Raw genomic sequence first — 19,877 nt, forward strand, 5'->3', positions numbered from 1 at the left:
TAAACAAAAGCAGAGAAACAAATCCCAACTATTCAAGAAGCAATCCTTTGGGACTAAATTACAAATCAGATCCATGCATGTAAACAGAGGAGAAAAAAAAAAAAAAAAAAAGAATCACAAAAACAAGGTGAGATGGTTTTCATCTATTCGGTCATCTTAATCGTGTGGATTTTATTGAACATGTAAACACTGAGCACAACTCACACAATCTTTATTTTATTTATTTTATTTCAGATTCAGAAAATATACCACACAGATCTTCCATCACCTTTGTAGCACAAATGTTTGGTATATCTTTAAAGTCAGTTGTGCAAACACTGTTAGTGTTGTTCTCTATGGCAGCCTTTCACCTGAAATCCCAACAAATAAACTGTGATAAAACAAATACAGGCTCTCCCCACTCCCAAAAACGTAAAAAACCCTTTAACAATGATTAGCTCTTCTTGCATTACAGGTCATCAAACTCTTTTGTACCATTTCTAATTTCTCCCTGGAGTCAGTGCACCAAGAGAGCATCCACAGGATATAAAGTCTTTCACCCATTGATCTGAATTTATCCCCAATCCCAACATTAACCAGTACCTCTTTATTTATTTTAATATGTAACCTGTGGTTAACACTATCAGCAGACATGCATTCACTCCCTTCCACAATAAAATCACCCTGAGCAGCAGCAGAAAAGCAGCATTCATTAATATAAAGTGCAGCACTCATCTTTAAATATCACCTCTAAAAACAAGGCTTACTGTAACACCCTTTTTACACATGCACCGCAGTCCTGAACCTTTCTAGACCTTAACTATGTGAAAATGCAAAATCCAAATGCAGCTGGATTGAACATAAACTGGTCTTTAACCAGATGGTTGTACCATCAACTGAAACAAAACACCTGTAACACCTTAAATGCAAATGAATCATCAGGTTGTTATGACACTGAAACGTTGAATCAATAAAGTGGAAAAAGTATTGACAAAAAACATCTAAAGATGAAGTTGTGGCCATTGAAAGGATTAAACTGACACTAGTTAACTCTGAGAAAACAAAAGAAAACATGAAATTATTGCTTTTAGATATATGGACTTATTAGTTTCACACTTTGGTTAAGTTTAGGATAAACAAACCGGTTTAGCATTGTAAAACCAAAAACAAACAAACAAATGAAACCCATAAAAAACAAACAAAAAAACTTTTTCCCCAGTTACAAGACCGAGACATCACAAAAATGTGATTGGACACTTGATGTTTGTAGGAATAACACCAGCAGAGAGATAACAGACAGTGCAAACACATCTGAAGGAAACATTTTCTGTTGTGTGCTACAAGAAAGAAAGAAAACTTCAAGGGACAACATTTCAATCTGGAGTTCATGCGTGACAACAGGCCATGTCTTTAATGGTTTACTCACTCTAAAGCTGTTTTCCCACATGAACTTTGGGAAATTTAGCAAGAATTAAGTCAGAATATTTTCCTTTCTCACATATGGCACACTCCAGGAAATATTTTTCTTCAGATGAGTCCATATTTGGTGTGATTTAAGTGAGTGAACTGCCTGTAAAAAGCATGCAGGAGGTAGAAACATGACACCCACCATCCGCTTTGCAGTTTGCACCATCTAATGCACCTCGGTGAGGCAAGTCCTAGAAACGTTTGCTGCTGTAGTCTAAGTTTGATGCAGATATGCTCATACTGGATTCTTTGTTCCCTTTTTGAATCACTTTCATTAAGACAGCAGGTCAGACTTTATAACATTTCACTGGAAGGACAGCAGTCGGACCTTTTCAATCCTCCTCAAAATTATTCACATTTTTGAGGTTTATCATGATCTCAATCTTTAGTATGAAACAAGAGTTAAGGCAGCTGCAGTAACACTTTACCATCAAGTCTGATTAAAGACACATCTCTGAGGAACAGTTAGGTTTGTGTGAGCAGAACTCCAGAAACTGGAGAGCCAATAACGGAAAAGAGAAACATATGACAGAGACAGGTTTGGGCTGAATGAGGGAGGAAATGTGTCTACCGAAGGAAGAAGAAGCCACAGAGAAACCCACTATCACTCAGCGTCAACTTTTACAATAAAAAAAACAAAAAACAAAAACCGAAGGAATCAAAAAGTCACAGAATCACCACAAAGAGTCATGAAAAACTAGCTTCACTCCCAAGTTAATTTACTCAAGCCCCCCTCATTTTTAATTTTTCACCTGCTGCTTGAGGTTGTCTTAAATATAGTGAACAAAATGAAATTTGCTTAATGGGAGAAGTTAGAAGATAAGTGTCCAATCACTTCAGCCCGTCAGAGCAGAGTGTGATAGTGGGTCTCTCTGAAGTCGGGAGGTGAAGAGGGAGAAGAGGTGGAGGAGGAAGAGTCTTTCTACCACCCTAAAAAGAGAAACAAACGAAGAACAAGAGAGAGGGAGAAATACAGATTGGGAGGGGGGGAAGACGGTCAGTGTGAAGAAAAGTGTGACAGACGAGCTGATAATAAACTATCAAGGGTCGCAGATAGGCAGGTACGGGTAAATGAACAAACACTTAAGAATAGTTAGTCATACAGGTTTGAAGCAACATGGAAGAGAGATTTACATACACTGCTGACTGGGGTCAACGTCCGCCGTGGTCATCTGAACATAATTGGTGGGGAACAATCCAGTAACCCCGTTGGATTCTCCTTTCCACCAGTCAGGGTTACTCTTGTCTAAAACGTTGATCAGTTGCCCTTTAGAGAAGCTCATCTCTTCCCCATTGGCGGCTGTGTAATCATATATGGCGATCACCTGGCAGACTGAATATGAAGAGGACAGTGAGGTTATTATTTTTGCCTAGTCCACGCTGGTATTTTATTAATGCTGTAAAATGCATGCTGCTTTGACTTTTGCCCTCCCCCAGTGACTTAAAGTGGTGTCTGTGTGTGTCTGCGTTACCTGGTTGAGGTGCTGGTGTGGACTTGCCACTGCTGGATTCCAGTACTTTAACATGAGTAGCAGGGAACCAGCCCTTCTGACGCTTTTTACCACGAGCCTGGAGTCAGAAAATACAAACAGTCACTGGCTTTCAGTGAGGTTTTAATCAGACTCACAATTTTTTTTCCAAAGTTCATGATTGCTTGAGTGTTATGCCAAAACAAAAGGAATGTTTATGTCCGAGCAAATAATCATTTCATTTTTCTCCCAAAGAAAAAAAACACCTCTGCTAGTCAGAGTCAATAAAACAGACCTCTCAGTCTGCTTTTCACTGCTGGTACCTTTTAGAAGCTTTTGGTTAAATTATCTGACAAATAATGTGATTTGCTGCACAGTTCATTTTACTAACACAACATCCAGCGACTAGTTGTGTACAATACTGCAAAACTTGGTACTGATTTGAACCAAGTAAATAGGCCCAGTATCACAGATACCAAGTATCTTTGAACAAGGCAGATGGGCATGCTGGGAATTCTAATGTGCAGGAATGTGGAAAATGTGCAGGAACCTGTTGAAGTCAACAGTGCAACAGCTTGTGTGATCATTGTGTGTTTGTTGTCCAGCAGTATAATAAATTATGTTTAGCAAAGAAAAAGATAAAAGTGGTTCTCTAAGGAGGAAGGAGAAACGTAGGCAGAATGAGTACAGCCACAACTTTGGAGATGAGTGCTGTCAATGACTTTGTTGAGTGCAAGGCCTGAAAGAGGAAGATGAGTGACTGAAACACTTCTTATATGTTGGAAATATGTACTCATAGTGGAATATGTGTGTGTGAAATATCTATAAGCTAAATAATGAGGAATTTTATAAATGAGTGTGCTTGTTATACGGTGACCAATCCACTCAGTCTGTGGGGACCTGTGGTTAATGGGCTTCTCACCGTTGTTCGTGCTTATAGACATTCGAGTTGTCTTTGTGCCTTTGTGTCAGCAAGGATGAATCTGTTTTGGGCTTGTGGTAGCCTAGTTAAAAAAAAAAAAAAAAAAAAAGACTATAACTTTAAAAACCCCTAAACGCTGACCTGCAGTTCACCAAGCCACCAGCCTGAGACATCCTTGCTGAGGATGAGGATGAGCTGGCCATTTTCCAGATTCAGCTGCTCAGGACCAGTAGAAGCGTGAGGTCTAGTAACCTGAGCGACCTCTGTGGACATAAAACACAAACAACTTATTTCAGAAAAATGTACAATCAGGACTTCAACAAAACATGTTTGAAATTTAGAACATTACCTTGCTTTTTCTTTCCAGATGTGCTCGATGTCTGAAAATAAAAGATGGGTTTATATTTTAGTATGTGTTCTTTTATAACCCTTTATGTTATAATGCAATCTATTATGAAATTGTCACAAACTGAAGTCTTAAATAAGACCTTCCCAAATTATTTATTGCAGCAGACCAGTTCATGCCCCGTGTGTGTTATGTTGAGTGTTCTTACATCTGTCTCTTTAGGTTTGACGTAGTTGCTGGGGAAGACACCCGTGCGGTTTCCTATCGAGCCGTTCCACCACTCTCCATCTCTCTTGCTCACCAGGATCACATCTCCCTCTTTGAATGTCAGATCACCGGACTGTGGAGACTCGTAGGTGTACAAGGCCACAAATTCTGGAAAAGAAAAAGAATCAAAAAGACTAAAACACAACAATACAGCTATAGGCCCACGTGTTGTTTACATCGATAAACTAACCTCCATCATAGTCCAATTAAAAGAGTCAACAAATCCTGAATGATAGCAGATGAACAGTAATGTTGAATTTTGAATGAAGCATATATTATCTAAATAAATGTGAAAAGCTAAACAAATCGACATCAAGGAGGGAAAATTTGTGTAGTTTAGGCTGTTCAATCATTTAATCTTTATAAAATGTTAAAATATGATCCCAAAAAGTTGATTCTGTTCATCTGGACGTTGAGTTTTCAGTGGGAGAAACGTTTCTTTGCTTATCCAAGTGACTTCCTCAAACAGACTGTCAAACAGACTGCATACAGTTTGGACTCTTAGTTGTATTCAATATCAGGAAGCGCAGTTTACATTTCACAAGACTTTTTACTTTACCTTCAAGCTGCAGGCTATCCCCATCAGGAGCATCAGCAGAGGAGCTCTTCACACTGTAAAGACAGAGACAATATTACAATACATACATGCATAGTAGTCTGGCAATCCACCCATGCATCTCCCAAAACTTATGACGCCACACGCAAAGTTTAACTAAAGAAATGCAAACCTTTCTAGTCATTGGGGAATCTGCTCAGGCCTTCGTAAACCTGCTGTCTCATTGTTTTGGTCACCAGCCAAATGTCACAAACACAGATGAACCTGCACTTGACTGACTAGTAAATCAAGAGCTTAAACTTCAGGCTCAGTTTCCTACAATACCAGCTGGAATCAAAGTGCATATCCTGCTGCACCTGTGAATGTAGGTGACTGGTCATGTTATCATGCGGCTTGACTTGACTGATTTAGTTTGAGATAATGGCACCAAAGTTTACATATGGAAGGCACACAGGATTACAGAGTTTATGCAAATTAATGGAGATTAATTAATTAAACAAAAGACAATGAAGTATGTTTTTCTGTTTTACTGATTTTACATAAGTACACAAAGCCAACGTTCCCACCATACAACAGACTGTCTAAATCAGGCTGGCCAACCCTTGAAAACATATCTCCTTATGTTTACAATTGATTGAACGTGAAAGGTGAAAAACTGTATTTTTCACATGATCACTAAGACTTGAATTCAGCCGTGTGTCAGTAGTGAATAATGTTCATCCACACAGGAATTTTCTGCTTATTAGTGGTCTAAAAGAGGTCTAAATTATACAAAGTGTACAACCTCAGATTGTCATGAAGGCTGAAGTTCAGATTAAATCTGCTTCAAAACTAAAAGTTAAAATGCTAAAATGATTAATGTTAAACAAGAAGAGATGTGTTTTCCCCTTTTATACATATATATAGTGATGGTAATAAGAGTGATATAGTAATAAGAGTCATTTTTAAAGAGTAAACCATAATAAACCAAATATTAACATTTTTGCAGCCTGAATTACTCTTTAAGCTGCGTATTTCATTACAGTAAAGTTTCAGGAAGAAAGTGTCTCCTAAAAGGAAAGGGAAAAAAAAAAATCATTCTCAATGAGGCTTGTTAGTATTATCAGAAACTAAAATAACAGTAAGCGTTTCCATTTCCAAGGCTATAAAAGACTGTTGAGATTTTGAATCCAAATCCAAGAAGGAAAAAGCTGCTGATGTCTTAGAAAAAGTAAAGATCCACACATAAGCAAGTACTTACTTTGAACCCTCATCTTCTCCAATAGGTTTCACATATGTTTTGGGGAACCAGCCCTGTTCGTCGTTCAGTTTTCCCAGCCACCAGTTCTCCTGCTGCTCCAATACCTGAATCACATCGTCCTTATTAAAGTTCAGATGACTATCTGTCTTTGCTGTCCAGGAACAGAGCGCCTGGGCTAACAGGGTACCCACCACCCGCTGATGAAAAGATAACAGCACAGAGAGGTTGAACCTATCCACATAATAATTATACAGTTGTAAGGAGCAGTAAGTGCTGTGTGAAGCCCTCACCTGTTCCTGACTCTCAGAAGTTGCAGGGTTTGGAGAATGTGTTGGTGTGAAGGCGGATTTTGTCCCGGACACTTTGGCAGCCTTAAGAGCATTACTAAGCTGTGACTGCAGCGGTAGTTTAGCAGGAGGAGCAGGAGCAGTGCTATCAGCTGTATTCGATGGGCCCACTCTCTCGACGTAGCTCTCTGGGAACCAGCCCATCGTCCCCTGCTTGCTGCCATACAGCCAGCCTTCCTCTCGCTCTGTCGTCTCATCAACCTGAGCAGAGGAGAGAAGGTTTGAGACAGGAAAGTTAAAAGCTGAGGGTCAAAAAAACAACAACAAGAAGAAAAAAAAAAAGAAAGAAAAAAAAAGAAAAGAGTGAACCCCTGATTTTATTCCTACCTCGATGATGTCATCTGTTTCCAGGCTGAGCTCTTCGTTGTTTCGTGCAGTAAATGGGTAGACTGCTTTGAAGGATGTGAGCGATGCTGACTTCCTGTGCTGCTTGGCCCTCGGCTGCCCGCCTGTAGCACCAAATCAGACATCATAAAGTGAAGTGATCTATAAAACAAAGACAACAGAAGCTGATAAAGGTTTCAAAACATGCAACTGTCCCTCACACCTTTCCGCTCCTCCAGCCCTCTCAGCAGAGCTTGAATATCAATCTTCCCTCCTGTTTTAGGTGGTTGCTGCTGCTGCTTCTGCTGACGAGACGCCTCCTCCTTCCGCTTTCTCTCCTCTTCAGCTTTCCTCCTCTTTTCTTCCTCCTCCTTTCTCTTCCTCTCCTCTTCTGCCCTTTTTCTCTCCTCCTCACGCCTCTTCCTCTCCTCCTCTTGCTGCTGATGAAGCCTTCTCCTCTCTTCTTCCCGCTTCCTCTTCTCCTCCTCCTCCTGCTTTCGCCTTTCCTCTGCGTCTCGGAAAGCTGCTTCAGCAGCCCTCTGTCTTCTCCTCTCCTCCTCCTCTCTCTCCCTTCGGCGCTCCTCTTCCCTTCGCACCTCTTCTAACCTTTTCCGCTCCTCCTCTAACCTCTTCCTCTCCTCCTCCTCCCTTCTGCGTCGTTCCTCCTCTTCTCTCCTTCTCTTCTCCTCTTGCCTCCTCTCCTCCTCCAGTTTTCTCCTCTCTTCTTCTAGCTTCCTCTTCTCCTCCTCCAGCTTTCGCCTCTCCTCCTCCTGCCTCCGCCTCTCTGCTTGGCGCTGGCGCTCTTCTTCTTCTCTTTTCCTTCTCTCCTCTTCCTCTCGTTTTCTCCGCTCTGCCTCCTCCCTTGCTCTGAGCTCTCGTTCTGCCTGCTCCTTGGCAGCCTGGATGAGAGCCTGTCTCTGTCTCTCCTCCTCTTCCCTCTGTTTGGCCTCCCTCTCTTCCTGAAGCTTTCTCTGACGCTCCCTTTCCATCCTAATACGCCTGTAAGTGAGAAAAAAAAAACAAGCTTTAAAAGTCTGAACATTAAAATGAAAAAGTTATTTGTGATGATGTGAGAAAATATTCAAAACAACCAAGCTATTTCTCACAACCACCAATATATCAGGGTGCACCACACCTTCCACCCCAGCCCAGAAGAATTTGATCAGAGGACTGGAAAGTTGAGTTTATAAGGCATACACACCTCAAATTAACGCACTATTAACTGGTCATTATTTGTTTATTTGTTTATTTATAAGGAACCCCATTAGCTTCCACAACAGTGGTTGCTAGTCTTCCTGGGGCCCAAGCCATCAAATATCTCCAAATAAAATGTTACAACAATTAGATCTACAGTAAAGTTTTACAATACTGAAATGTAAACATGTGAATATTAAAAATTATATAAAAGCAGAAAACCAAAACAAAACACTCAAACAAAATACACAATTTCCATTACAAGTGATATTACCCTCTACAATTTTTACAAATACATTAAAAACTGCCTAAATAGGCTTTTAGGTGATTTTTAAAATTATGAATTGAAGCCAATTCTCTTATTGCCTCAGGCAACTTATTCCACTGAAACGATGCTCTGAATATAACAGAGTTTTTCAAAAAGTTACTTTTAACACGAGGAATTACTAAATTGTGGTTGGTTGAGAATCGTGTGGCATGATTATGAATTTCATCTGGATACTGCAACTGAGCACAAAAAAAGTGTGGTGTGTTTAACAGTATTGTTTTCTTTAAAAATACAAGTAAGCCATAGTATAATTTAGCTTGTACAGAAAGCCAAGAAAGTTTATCATGCATTTTGTCAATACTTGTATAGTATGAACACCTTAACACTAATCTGGCCGCCCTATTTTGGACTAACTGAAGTCTATTCAGATCTGTCTTATTAGCTGCAGACCAGATGATTGAGCAGTACTCTAGATGAGATAATACTAATGCGTTAATGACATCTTTCATAACTGAAGAAGTAATATAAAAGGAGCATTTCCTAGCTATAGCTATGCCCTGTCCCATTTTCTTAATAACAGAATTGATGTGCTGAGACCATGAAAGGTGGTGGTTTATGGTAACACCAAGTAATTTAATCTGGGTGACCTGTTCTAATGCCGATCCAGCTATGGAAAGATTTAGTTGTGGACTGTTGATTAAACGTGCTCTACTTCCTATTAACATGGATTTGGATTTAGTCACATTTATAATCATGTTGTTTTTACTTATCCAATCAAACACATTCAGCAAATCTAGTTGTAATACGCTTGTCAATTCAGAGTGGCTACTGGCTGAATAAAACATGGTGGAATCATCAGCGTACATTACAAGATGAGATTTATCCAGGACATACGGCAAATCATTTGTAAAAACTGAGTAGAGAAGTGGACCGAGGCAGCTGCCTTGGGGTAGACCACAGTTCATTTCGCGGCCCTCCGAGAAATAACCATTATAATAAACCTTTTGCCTTCTTCCAGACAGAACTTTCCATCCAGCACAAAGCAGCTGGTGAAAATCCATAACATTTTAGTTTATCTATCAGTAGATCATGATTTATTAAATCAAATGCAGCACTAAAATCCAGAAATACCACCCCGGCCAAATTCCCTTTATCTAGGTATTTGTCATGTGAATGAGAGCTGAACTGGTGGAATAACCAGGTTTGTAGGCATGTTGAAACTGAGTGAGTAACTGATTTTCTATTAGATAATGTTGAATTTGTTCGTAGACAATCCTTTCCATAATTTTACTTAAAATGGGTAGCAGACTGATAGGTCTGCTGTTGACACCATTAAAAATGTCATTCTTGTTTTTAGGAATCGGAATTATTTTCGATTCTTTCCACTGCGATGGAAATAAGCTGCATGCCAGAGATTTATTAAATATGTGACATATAGGAAGGGACACAAACTTGGCTGCAACTTTGAGCAGTTTACTGTCTATGTTATCAGAACCGGAGGATGTATCATCAGGAAGTGATGTCAATAAGCGCTCTACCATCTGCACGTTCACTGCCTCAAACTTAAATTGGCATGGTTTATTATTCATGATAACATCCTGTATAAGACGACAGGATAAGGTGGGATCGCCTTTGCTCATATTAGATTTTAAATTTGTTATTTTATTGCTGTAATAATTCACAAAATAATTGGCAATATCCTTGGCTTTACTTATAAACGTACCACCCGTGTGGATGTGAGGCATCACCGGAGCAAGATCTCTACCCATTATATTATTTAAAACTTTCCACACCTTTTTGCTGTCCTTATTGGCCTCTTTGAGCTTAAGTTGATAATATTCTTTCTTTTTACGCCTATTCAATTTAGTTACTTGATTTCTTAACTCGCGATATCTTGCCCACTCTTGTGGACTGATAGACTTATGTGCTTTTGCTTTTGCCATATCCCTCTCTGACATTGCAACCTTAAGTTCGTTATCTAACCAAGGTGCATAGTTCTTTTTAACAGTAAATCTTTTTAAGGGGGCATGTTTATCAGCCAGGTAGCAAAAGTTTTCAATAAACATAGATAATGCCCTATCAGGGTCATTCTCGAGGCAGATGTCAGTCCAGTGAATTTCTTTTACGTCATTAATATACTTATCTGCATTGAAATTTTTGTAAGATCTATGAAAAATAATCTTTTGTGCAGTTTTCAGTGGTTTCATTTTCTTAGTCAAACCTACAAGATTATGGTCACTATAGCCAACTGGAATAGAAACAATATTAGAGCAATGCTCAGGAACATTTGTATATATATGATCAATACATGATGATGACCTATGACCTCCTGCGTTGACCGTGACCCGGGTGGGAATAGTGATCATCTGAGACAGGCAACAAGCCGACGCTGATGAACTTATCTTTTTCTTTAAAAGACAAGAAGGAGCCGACCAATTAATATTAAAGTCTCCTAATAAAAACATGTCTTTGTTTTCCTCAGTTACTCTTTCTAGCATTTCACAGATTCGTTTTACATACAACATATGTATTTAACTATTACTAAGTTAAACTGATATAAAGATAACTGAAGAAAAGGCAGAAAGATTTAAATGTTTTGAGAAGAGGCCATGTAGGAAAAATATCTCAAAAGTTAATCCCAACCTATTATAAATAGGTTGAATAACATAATTGCAAAAAACGTCTGAGGACAAACAGAAGACGCTGGCCATGGCACGGGAACCTTTTCTAGGCTAAAAGTTTTGGATCTACTAAAGCAGCGGTCCCCAACTCCCGGGCCTCGGACCGGTACCGGGCCGCGAGAGTTGGGGCTCGGGTGTGAAATGTATGGTTTTCAGGGTTTTTATCGGTTTTCAGCATTATTTTGTTATCGTTTTTATCATTAACTCGGTTTTCCTGGGTCTTTTCATGTGTGTTATGAATAAATCTTCTTTTTTTGGTACCGGTACTAGTTTTATTTTGTTGTATTTATCCGCGACACCTTAAAGGCCGGTCCGTGAAAATATTGTCAGGCATAAACCGGTCCGTGGCGCAAAAAAGGTTGGGGACCGCTGTACTAAAGTGTCAATCTCAGCGTAAATTGTTCGATATGGATCCTGCCTATTTTGGGGTTTTGTTTTTTGAACTGATGACATTATTTTCATCTCGGAATTGTGTGAATTATCAGTATATGGAGTTGTTACATTTTTTTCTATTGGTCTCTTTATCTTTTTGATCATGACAAAAAAGGTTATTTTTTTAAGTAAACAACATCATCAAACTTGACTGAATAACAAATTATATCCAGTATTCAATAACATCTTAATACGTTTTGTGTTGGTTGGAAAAAGAGCATATGGCATCTGCTGTATAACTGATGACTAATATTTATAACACACAAATGTAAATTCAAAGTGTACCTCTGAGCTTCTTCCTCTTCCTCCCTGCGCCTCCTTTCCTCCTCTTGTCGTTTCCTCTCTTCTTCCTTCCTCCTCATCTCCTCTTCTTGCTCCTTCTTTCGCATGAGTTCACGCTGTTTGTCTTCTTTTATGCTGCGCAGTTTCTCCAGTGCAGCCTGCTGATTTCTTTGGCTCTCTCTCAGTTCCTGGTGTAAACAAAGATAGTTCACATAATTACTAGCAGTCTGAAAGATAAATGGCTGAATTAAAGGATGCAAGACGGACATGGGCACAGTCTAAGGCCTATAAACAAACAGCATCCAACACCTGACTAAATATTATGAAAAAGTAGAAAAGAAAGAGATAAATTAGGGGACCAAAACACAAGATACAACAAGGCAAGAACAATAATGAGACCTAAAGCAAAAACCTTTAGTAGGTAGAAGAGGTTACGGAGGCAGGCCAGCAGAGAGAGGAGAGCCTGGAGTATTGACTCCTCAGCACCCACACACTGAAAAGGGGAATGAAATGGGCGAATGGGAAGAGAGGAAAGGATCCAGTGTAGGGAAGAGCAGAAATGTCCAGAAGATGAGGAAAAAGAGGAATCAAAGTTTAAGATGTCGTATCAGATGCCAAAGTAGGAAGTATGGCAGGGAAGGAGAAAGACAAAAAAGGCCTCAAGGGCCAGGAAGCAATATTAGTGATCAGCTGTAAAGGACACAGTCTAATATTCAATTTGATAAATCACTGCTTTTAAATTTATATTAGGAAAACAGTCTCCTTAAAAATTAAAATAAATATGTTTCAAGGAAGTCGATCCAAACTAGCAGCCCCTTTTTATCAAAGCTTTACAGTTCTACGATTTTGCACTGCTGAGAATAAGTGCAAAAAAATAATATAATCCACAGAGCTTGAGATTCTGGCCCTTAACTGATCAAGGATGGAAACCATCCTACACATTCCAGAAGAACTGCAAGAAGACATTAACTATTGTTCCCTGACACGGCTGCCATGAACCTCAACGACTGCAAAAACAAGCATTCAACATTTTCTCATGAGAGTATTCTAAGGCTGTTTTCACACCTGCAGTGTTTAGTCCGTTTAAATCCAACATAACTCGGTACCACACACATGCAAAGAACACAAACTGTACCTACTAGCTGTAAAATAAACTAAGGGCTTGCTTAGTTTATTAGCCACAAGACGAGAACACAGCACCTTCTACCTGTATTTACTGTGTTGCTGCTGCTCCACACGCATCTGGCCAAAAAGCAGACTGAAGTAGTGACAGATTCCTACCTGCATGTCTTTGTTATACTGGTCCATTTCTGCTAGTTTGGCAGCCGTCTCTTTCTCCAGAACTTCAAGCTGTTCTCGCAGTTTCATACACGTCCCTTTTTTCTCCGTCATGCTCACTTTTAGGGTGGACACTGTCGATGCTACAAGCAGATAAAATACAGTCACTGCGGTAACTGGTGGTACATCTATCAGACAACAATCCATAAATTGTTTGCATTTACTTCTTCTGGTTGCATGTATTAAGTAATTATAATTACAACAGGTATAATGAAAACCGTGATAATTAAAATGAGTCAATTTGCCATATAAGAGGTATTCTTTTCATTTTATTTTCCATTTTTTTATGATTGATGGTCCAAAGCTTGGCATGTTAATTTTTCACTACTAACCAGGCAGGTTATTCAGAGACATATTTTTCAGCTTTTCAGTCAGTCTTTTCTGCTCCGGAGTCAAGTGGGACAACTTTCTCTGGAACTCCTAATGGATAAAAAAAAAAAAGAAAAGAAAAGAAAAAAAAATGCATCACTGGAGGGGGGCGGAGTTTCAAAAAAAGATTAACAGACACACACCCTCTCAATAAAGCAATACTCATATACATAGGTAAACTACTAAACAACTATCCTTGCTACTTTCAGCACTAAATGTCATAATATTAGGATATTATAGAAATACACAAGGAACTGAATGAAACTCAGAAATGATCTCAGAAAAAAAATGGGGAAGAAAAAAAGCACTGACCTCAATTTGTTTCTGCAGATTGTTAATATCCTGCTGACGTGCCTCCTTCCTTTGATTGTTAAGATCAAGCTCAGTCTTCTGAAGTTTTTTCTTGTTCTGAAAGTCACGCAGGCGGTCCGAGATCTGACGGTGCTTGTCACCCTAAAAGAGGTAGAGACAGAAGAACAGAGATGAGATAGCTTAAAAAACCTCCACAACATGTAGACAGAAAGTATTTTTGCTCTATGTTGGACTGAAATGTCTCTTCAGCACTCACCACTGCCTCCAACTCCAACTCCAGGCTCCTCTTCTTAGCTTTCAGTTTGGTGATTTCATCCTGCTCTTGTTCCTTCTTTAACTGGAGCTCTCCTTTCCTCCTCCTCTCCCACTCCTCTTTTCTCTGACGCTCGAGCTCCCGCTGTGCAGCCTAGAATAAACGGACACACAGAAGTAAGTACACCACGCATCACTGCGAACAAACCAACTCATTCAGAGACGTTCACCTCACCTCTTTTCTCTCTATCTCCCTCTGCCGTTCTTCCTCTTTCTGTCTCTCCAGCTCTCTTTGGAGCTCGAGCCTCCTCTCCTCCTCTTTCCTCCTTCTCTCCTCAGCCTCCCAAGCCTCTTTCTCTCTCTTCTCTCGCTCTTCTTTCTCTTTCTGAGCACGCCGCTCCTGCTCCCTCCTCTCAGCGTCCAGTAGGGCCTGTCGTCTTTTCTCCAACTCTGCATTCCCTCGTTCCAAGTTTGCTTTGAATTTATCTTCAAATGATACTAAAAATAAAGTAGGAAGACATGACAGATCACTGTACTTTTCATGTAACATTAAGAAAAGAATTGTGAACATGTATGTGACTAAATACTGATTATTTATTTGAGATCATGTCTTAAAAAAAAAAATTGTGAATGATTTTTATAAGATTTGGAGGATTAGCATTTAACAACATCCAAACATTCCAGCTGCTACTTGTAGCCTAAGTCACCAATACGTGCACCACATTCCAGATTCTGTTCTTTAAAGACTCAGACTTATTACTAGAGTTTGACCGACTGTTTCCATTTTACTATGCGCAGCTTCTCTCATATTTATGATAAAATCATTTTAATCTGTGCATCATTTTCTTTTGTATTTTTGGTAGTCAAATCTATGCACTACATGGGAAACACACAGATGAGCTGCAAGTTTTGTAACTCATCTTATTTGAAGTCCATAGTAGTGAACCAAGGAAACAGAGAGAGAAAAAAAGAGGGTTAAAGCTGAGATGTGAAATGCAGTTACAAGAAGAGGGGAAACTCAAACTACACCCATTATATTAGTATTTCTCAGTGTTCAAAAAAATAAAATAAATATTTATGATCCATAGCTGCTGGCTGCACATGAACCCTCAGTTTAAAAAGGCTGCTGCCTGTGTGAGTTGGTTGTGTTTATTGGTAGTACTGACTGTTCATTTTTGGTTTCTGTGGCGGTTCAATTTCCAAGTTATCAATCAGGGAAGAGCTGAGGCCATTCGTGGCACTCCTGCAATACAGATTTCAATCAGTTTCTTTGAAAATACAGCATGCAACATCACTCACATAATAACAAGGTTTTGTGCAAAAAACGTTACGTCACGCATTTATATATAGAGAATGTTGGAGAGGTTTTGGTCAAGCAGAACATGTGTGTCCACATACCTCTGTGAGGGTGGTACCAGCTCAGTTGGCAGTGTTAATGGCAGTGGTTGACCACTCTTTGCCAAATCCACGAGGTGCATTGCCAGAATAAACTCCTCCGCTTGTAGCTTGCCATCTTTATCCACATCTGCTAAATTCCTGCAGGAAATTTGCAAGTTGGACTTTTATAGAACATAATGTACACTTATCATACTTAAAGTCAGCAGAATAATATTCATGGGAAATAAATATTGTTACTCAGGAATATTTGGACCTCATATTTACAATTACAACATCAATATTACAGCTATTGGACTTGCTGCTCTGACATAACCAGACTAGGTGTTGAAGCACAAGATGCATGATCATATAAAACTAACTCAACCAAATTCAATAAAAACAATTAACAGTTATAGCATTAAGTAGCTAACTGTAGAAAACATGTCCATTTGATTTGATAAATCCTGCTGTATTCAGTTGCGTAAAAAATATTGTAGAACAAAAGAAAAACAAAGAAAAAAAACCAGCAAATCTATTGTCAGATTTTTTAACCCATTTTAACAAGTAATAGATACTGGGAACAGCATTCTTAAAACAAAAAACAATTACTTCCTTAATAATGAAAGCGGTATTGTGATAATGCTACAACTGCATGACCTTTCATACTTCTGGCTGCCAAACCTGACTGTAGTAATCAAAAGACATGTTCAGACACACCAAAATACACACATAATCCTACCAGATGGAGGCCAGTTGTATTTTTGTCAGCATCGTACTTTCCATCACACCCTTCACCTGCAGACCTGGTAAGAAGAGGAACAAATGTCAGAGCTGTGGAGCACAGAGGTGTGGGGGTGTGGAAGAAGAAAGGAGTGGTGTGTGTGAAATAGTACAGTGGCTGATGATATATGAATTAATCTACATATAACGTGTGGTGAAGACAGGAAGCAGTTGCAACACCATAACCAATTTTTCCTAGAGTGACATTGTACAAAGTTTCAAAATTCTAAAAAGCAGATGATGGTAAACAGTCTGTGACAGCATGAAAACACTCAGCTTTTTACAAAGGTCTACAAGGACACAAAATTTGAAGGAATAAAAGAAGCCCTTTGTGTAATTTTGTTACCATACAGACTGCGTAATAACAGTCAAGTTGCATTACTAAGAAAATTGGGGGAAAAAAATCTGACCTTCATTGTCATTTCAATAAATCTTTGTTTTTTCATAAGAACAGGTTTTACAAGGTTTGCAGAACAAAAGGACAAACAAATACTTGACTGTGTGCATGTGTGTGTTGAGAAACACTGTGACTGAACACACCCGCTACTATAGCCTCCACTACTTAAAGCTAACTAAAGGTTGATACAGGGGAAAAAAAGAGGGAGGAAAATGAAGTCATCAGTGACTGTCTCCACACCTAAATTCCATAAATAGTTTGGTTTTATATAACCTATACAGTGAGCATACACATAAATGCATTATACCAGTGAGGTATCCAATCATCTGTTTATCCAAGCTGTTGAACTGCTGTCTGTATTTAAGTCTGGAAGCATGTGGCACAGCCCAGTCACTGGGAACAGCATTCATGGGGGACATCACAGATGGGGTTGAAGAACCGGAGCTGAAAAACAATACACCAAATGTTTATGTTTGTACAGATAATAGCCCTTTCCCATTAATACCTACTCAGCTTGACTCAACTCAATTTCTGAAATTTTATTTTTCTGACATATAGCAATGCAGCCAGAAGTCCTGTAATGTCATTTGTATGCATCACGGAGTGGATTTTTGTGAGTAGTCGCTTTTGACACCATTGAATCGGCAGTCAGTGGCAGGCAGTCTGTTGCTGTTGTTGTCACATTTTTCGTGTCGACTCAGATCACTTGGGACCCTGGTTGAGTAGTTACTAAAAAAAGTACCTAGAACCGAGTTCTAACACTTAATGGAAACCCTACAGACCCAGTCGAGATGAGCAGGTACTAGTTGAAAAGGGCTAAAAGAAACTGACAAGGTAAACAAGTCAGAGGTTGCCCAGACATGCTTACGTATATGTGCAGGTCTTACCTGCCAGATCCCAGGTCTAGCAGTGTTGGGGCCATGTTTATACCAGCAGGCGAAGAGGCGCGTCCAAGCGGAGAGGCGTAAGAGGTCGCAGATAGAGGTAGGCCTGAAGCAGAGACACACATGCGCGTTAATCATATTTCAACAATAGGGCACAAAATGTTATTCACACACTTAACCACAATTACAAAATGTGATGTTCTTTTTTTCACTTGGTGGAAAAGTTGAGGGTTCTGTCTTTACAGTTTTCTTAAATGGCAGATGCCTGTACTGTGATCACTGTTGTAACCTTGTCAAGGACAGGGAGGCCATTTGTATGGAGATGAGACAGAAACCTGACTCTGCAAAACAGGACAGGAGCCATTCCATTTTCCTGGTTTTCCCTTAAAATACCCAGAACTGCTTCATTGTCAGCAAATATACAGTATTTAATATGAGAGAACAGCCAGCATTTCTCCTCAGCAGTTTTCATACTACAACAAACAGCAGATAAGCATCAAGAAAGCAATAACCAAAAAGACAAACAAGAGCTGTCTAACAGATCACACACAAAGATGAACATTCCCTCCATAACATGCATTATTCGAGTCCCCCAACCAATATCTAGTTTCTGATTAGTTTGAGGTATTTTCTTAAGAGCATCGACGTGATGCAAAATTTGTGGATCTAGATCTAGTTTTAAGTGGACTCCAAAACTTAAGCACTACCAAGCTGCTTGGGCCAAACTCCAATCCAGGTCAAGTTTGCATACAAATCCTGCTCACTATTAGCTAATGCAAGTTTATCATGTTCAAAAGCTGACAGAATATTTAATACACTTTTTTCCAAATGTACTAATCTTTAAAAAAAAATAAACAAAACCAAAGTTGTTCAAGTTGTTGGACAAAACCTTCTCTTAAAACAGAAAAACTTTGAAAATCTTCAGAACAAAGTTCTGCTGCTTCATGGACTTGCTTCTTTAGTTAGTTTTCAGCCATGACAACCTGATCAACTAGCATGATAAACATTGATCAGATAACACAAAGCGCTATGATAACCTGGAATATTTAAAGTGTAGCATATTTAATAATATCCTAATAGATTTCCTGTTAGAAGTCTCTCAGATACAAGATGAAAAAGACAAAAATGACAGCTAACTGATTAATGGATAAGAGAATTACACATACCAGTATTCAAACCTCCAGAAGAAATTGGCTGGAGGAGACCCATGGTGCCATTTGGTACTGTGGTATTTCCCATAATTGGAACCAGGGGCGTGGGGGCAGTGGACATCATTAGTGGGTTCATTCCTGATGATGAAGGAACCATTGGGCTGAGGCCCGTCATTGGTGTCATAGGTGACACGGCCATAGGAGTCAACATGGCAAGGTTTGTTCCATGCACCATAGAGCCAATTCCTATGACACAATTAGATACACCATTTTTGATCACAGTGACTAAATGCATGCATGGAAACAATCAGTCAGACACAGTTTAGATTAGTCTAAGTGCTCCGAAATCTTTGAATGGAGGATCTTCATTTAAACATTTTTTTTTTTAAAAAATCATATTTTCGCTTCTACCTAGGAGCCATAGCAGCTCGTTCTTTCCCGTTTTTGTGGGCCATGTCCATTAAAGGAAAACTCCACATATTTGCCAATAGTAAAATGTTAATTTTCTAACAAATTCACTGCTATAGTGTACGATATAATAATAATATCGTACCATAGGCAGGGTTGGTGGGGTTGTTCATGGTGGGAGCACGCACTGGAGGCTGCTTCATGATGATTGGAAGCGATGAGGGAAGTGGTGTACCCGTAAGTTTTAGCTTTATAAGCTTCATAGCAACAGAAAACTCCAGCCGGTCCATCTTTCCATCTTTATTCATATCGGCCAGGCTCCTGGGAGACAGAACACAAAACATAAGCAAGGAAACGGTGATCGGTTCACAGGAAGATCTTCTCAAGCACAGCATCTTATCCACTGTGAGTCTGTGTTTCTCTCACCATATATCAGCCAACACTGATGCAGGCAGCCCTGACTGAAGGAAAAACCTCTTTGCCTGGTCTCCTATAAAAAGACAGAGAGGGAAGAAAACAAAAAAGTGTCAGTTTACAAGTATGAGGTTGTACATCACTATCTGGACTTTAATACATATGTTATATTGGTTATATTTACATGTGCCTCGTCGCGTCTGTATTTGTACGTGTCTGTTTATTACTGTAAATCACAGGTGGGTAACATTTTCTCCAGCAGGCCACCCTCGTTTAGACACTCACTAAAATTCCATCCAAATATTTCATCAAAATTTATATGCATCTTGCCAGTTATTTAATGTTTAGCACTGCATAGATAAACCTGTTTTTTTCCTTTTAGGATGTTGCAGGGCAAACTGAGATGGCTCACAGGCCGGTT

At 39.3% G+C, this 19,877-nt stretch overlaps 1 protein-coding gene across 1 annotated transcript in view; it reads right to left on the bottom strand.

Annotated features, from left to right (window-relative positions):
• Positions 1–19,877, bottom strand: part of itsn2b (intersectin 2b) — a 39,336-nt gene that overhangs the window by 7,736 nt on the left and 11,723 nt on the right. The window contains exons 4-27 of the mRNA XM_080885664.1: positions 19,469–19,532; positions 19,188–19,363; positions 18,650–18,880; positions 17,487–17,589; positions 16,907–17,043; positions 16,162–16,225; positions 15,444–15,581; positions 15,212–15,288; positions 14,281–14,543; positions 14,050–14,199; positions 13,794–13,934; positions 13,445–13,532; positions 13,056–13,195; positions 11,778–11,962; positions 7,141–7,916; positions 6,921–7,042; positions 6,537–6,794; positions 6,247–6,443; positions 5,010–5,062; positions 4,392–4,558; positions 4,187–4,217; positions 3,979–4,100; positions 2,919–3,015; positions 2,585–2,779 (exon numbers count right to left, since the gene is read on the bottom strand). Coding sequence (XP_080741790.1) covers positions 2,585–2,779; positions 2,919–3,015; positions 3,979–4,100; positions 4,187–4,217; positions 4,392–4,558; positions 5,010–5,062; positions 6,247–6,443; positions 6,537–6,794; positions 6,921–7,042; positions 7,141–7,916; positions 11,778–11,962; positions 13,056–13,195; positions 13,445–13,532; positions 13,794–13,934; positions 14,050–14,199; positions 14,281–14,543; positions 15,212–15,288; positions 15,444–15,581; positions 16,162–16,225; positions 16,907–17,043; positions 17,487–17,589; positions 18,650–18,880; positions 19,188–19,363; positions 19,469–19,532 — 3,975 coding nt within the window. The remainder of the gene's footprint in view (positions 1–2,584; positions 2,780–2,918; positions 3,016–3,978; positions 4,101–4,186; positions 4,218–4,391; positions 4,559–5,009; positions 5,063–6,246; positions 6,444–6,536; positions 6,795–6,920; positions 7,043–7,140; positions 7,917–11,777; positions 11,963–13,055; positions 13,196–13,444; positions 13,533–13,793; positions 13,935–14,049; positions 14,200–14,280; positions 14,544–15,211; positions 15,289–15,443; positions 15,582–16,161; positions 16,226–16,906; positions 17,044–17,486; positions 17,590–18,649; positions 18,881–19,187; positions 19,364–19,468; positions 19,533–19,877) is intronic.

The sequence above is a fragment of the Rhamphochromis sp. 'chilingali' genome, assembly GCF_963969265.1.
Source record: "Rhamphochromis sp. 'chilingali' genome assembly, chromosome: 6".
Lineage (NCBI taxonomy): Eukaryota > Metazoa > Chordata > Actinopteri > Cichliformes > Cichlidae > Rhamphochromis > Rhamphochromis sp. 'chilingali'.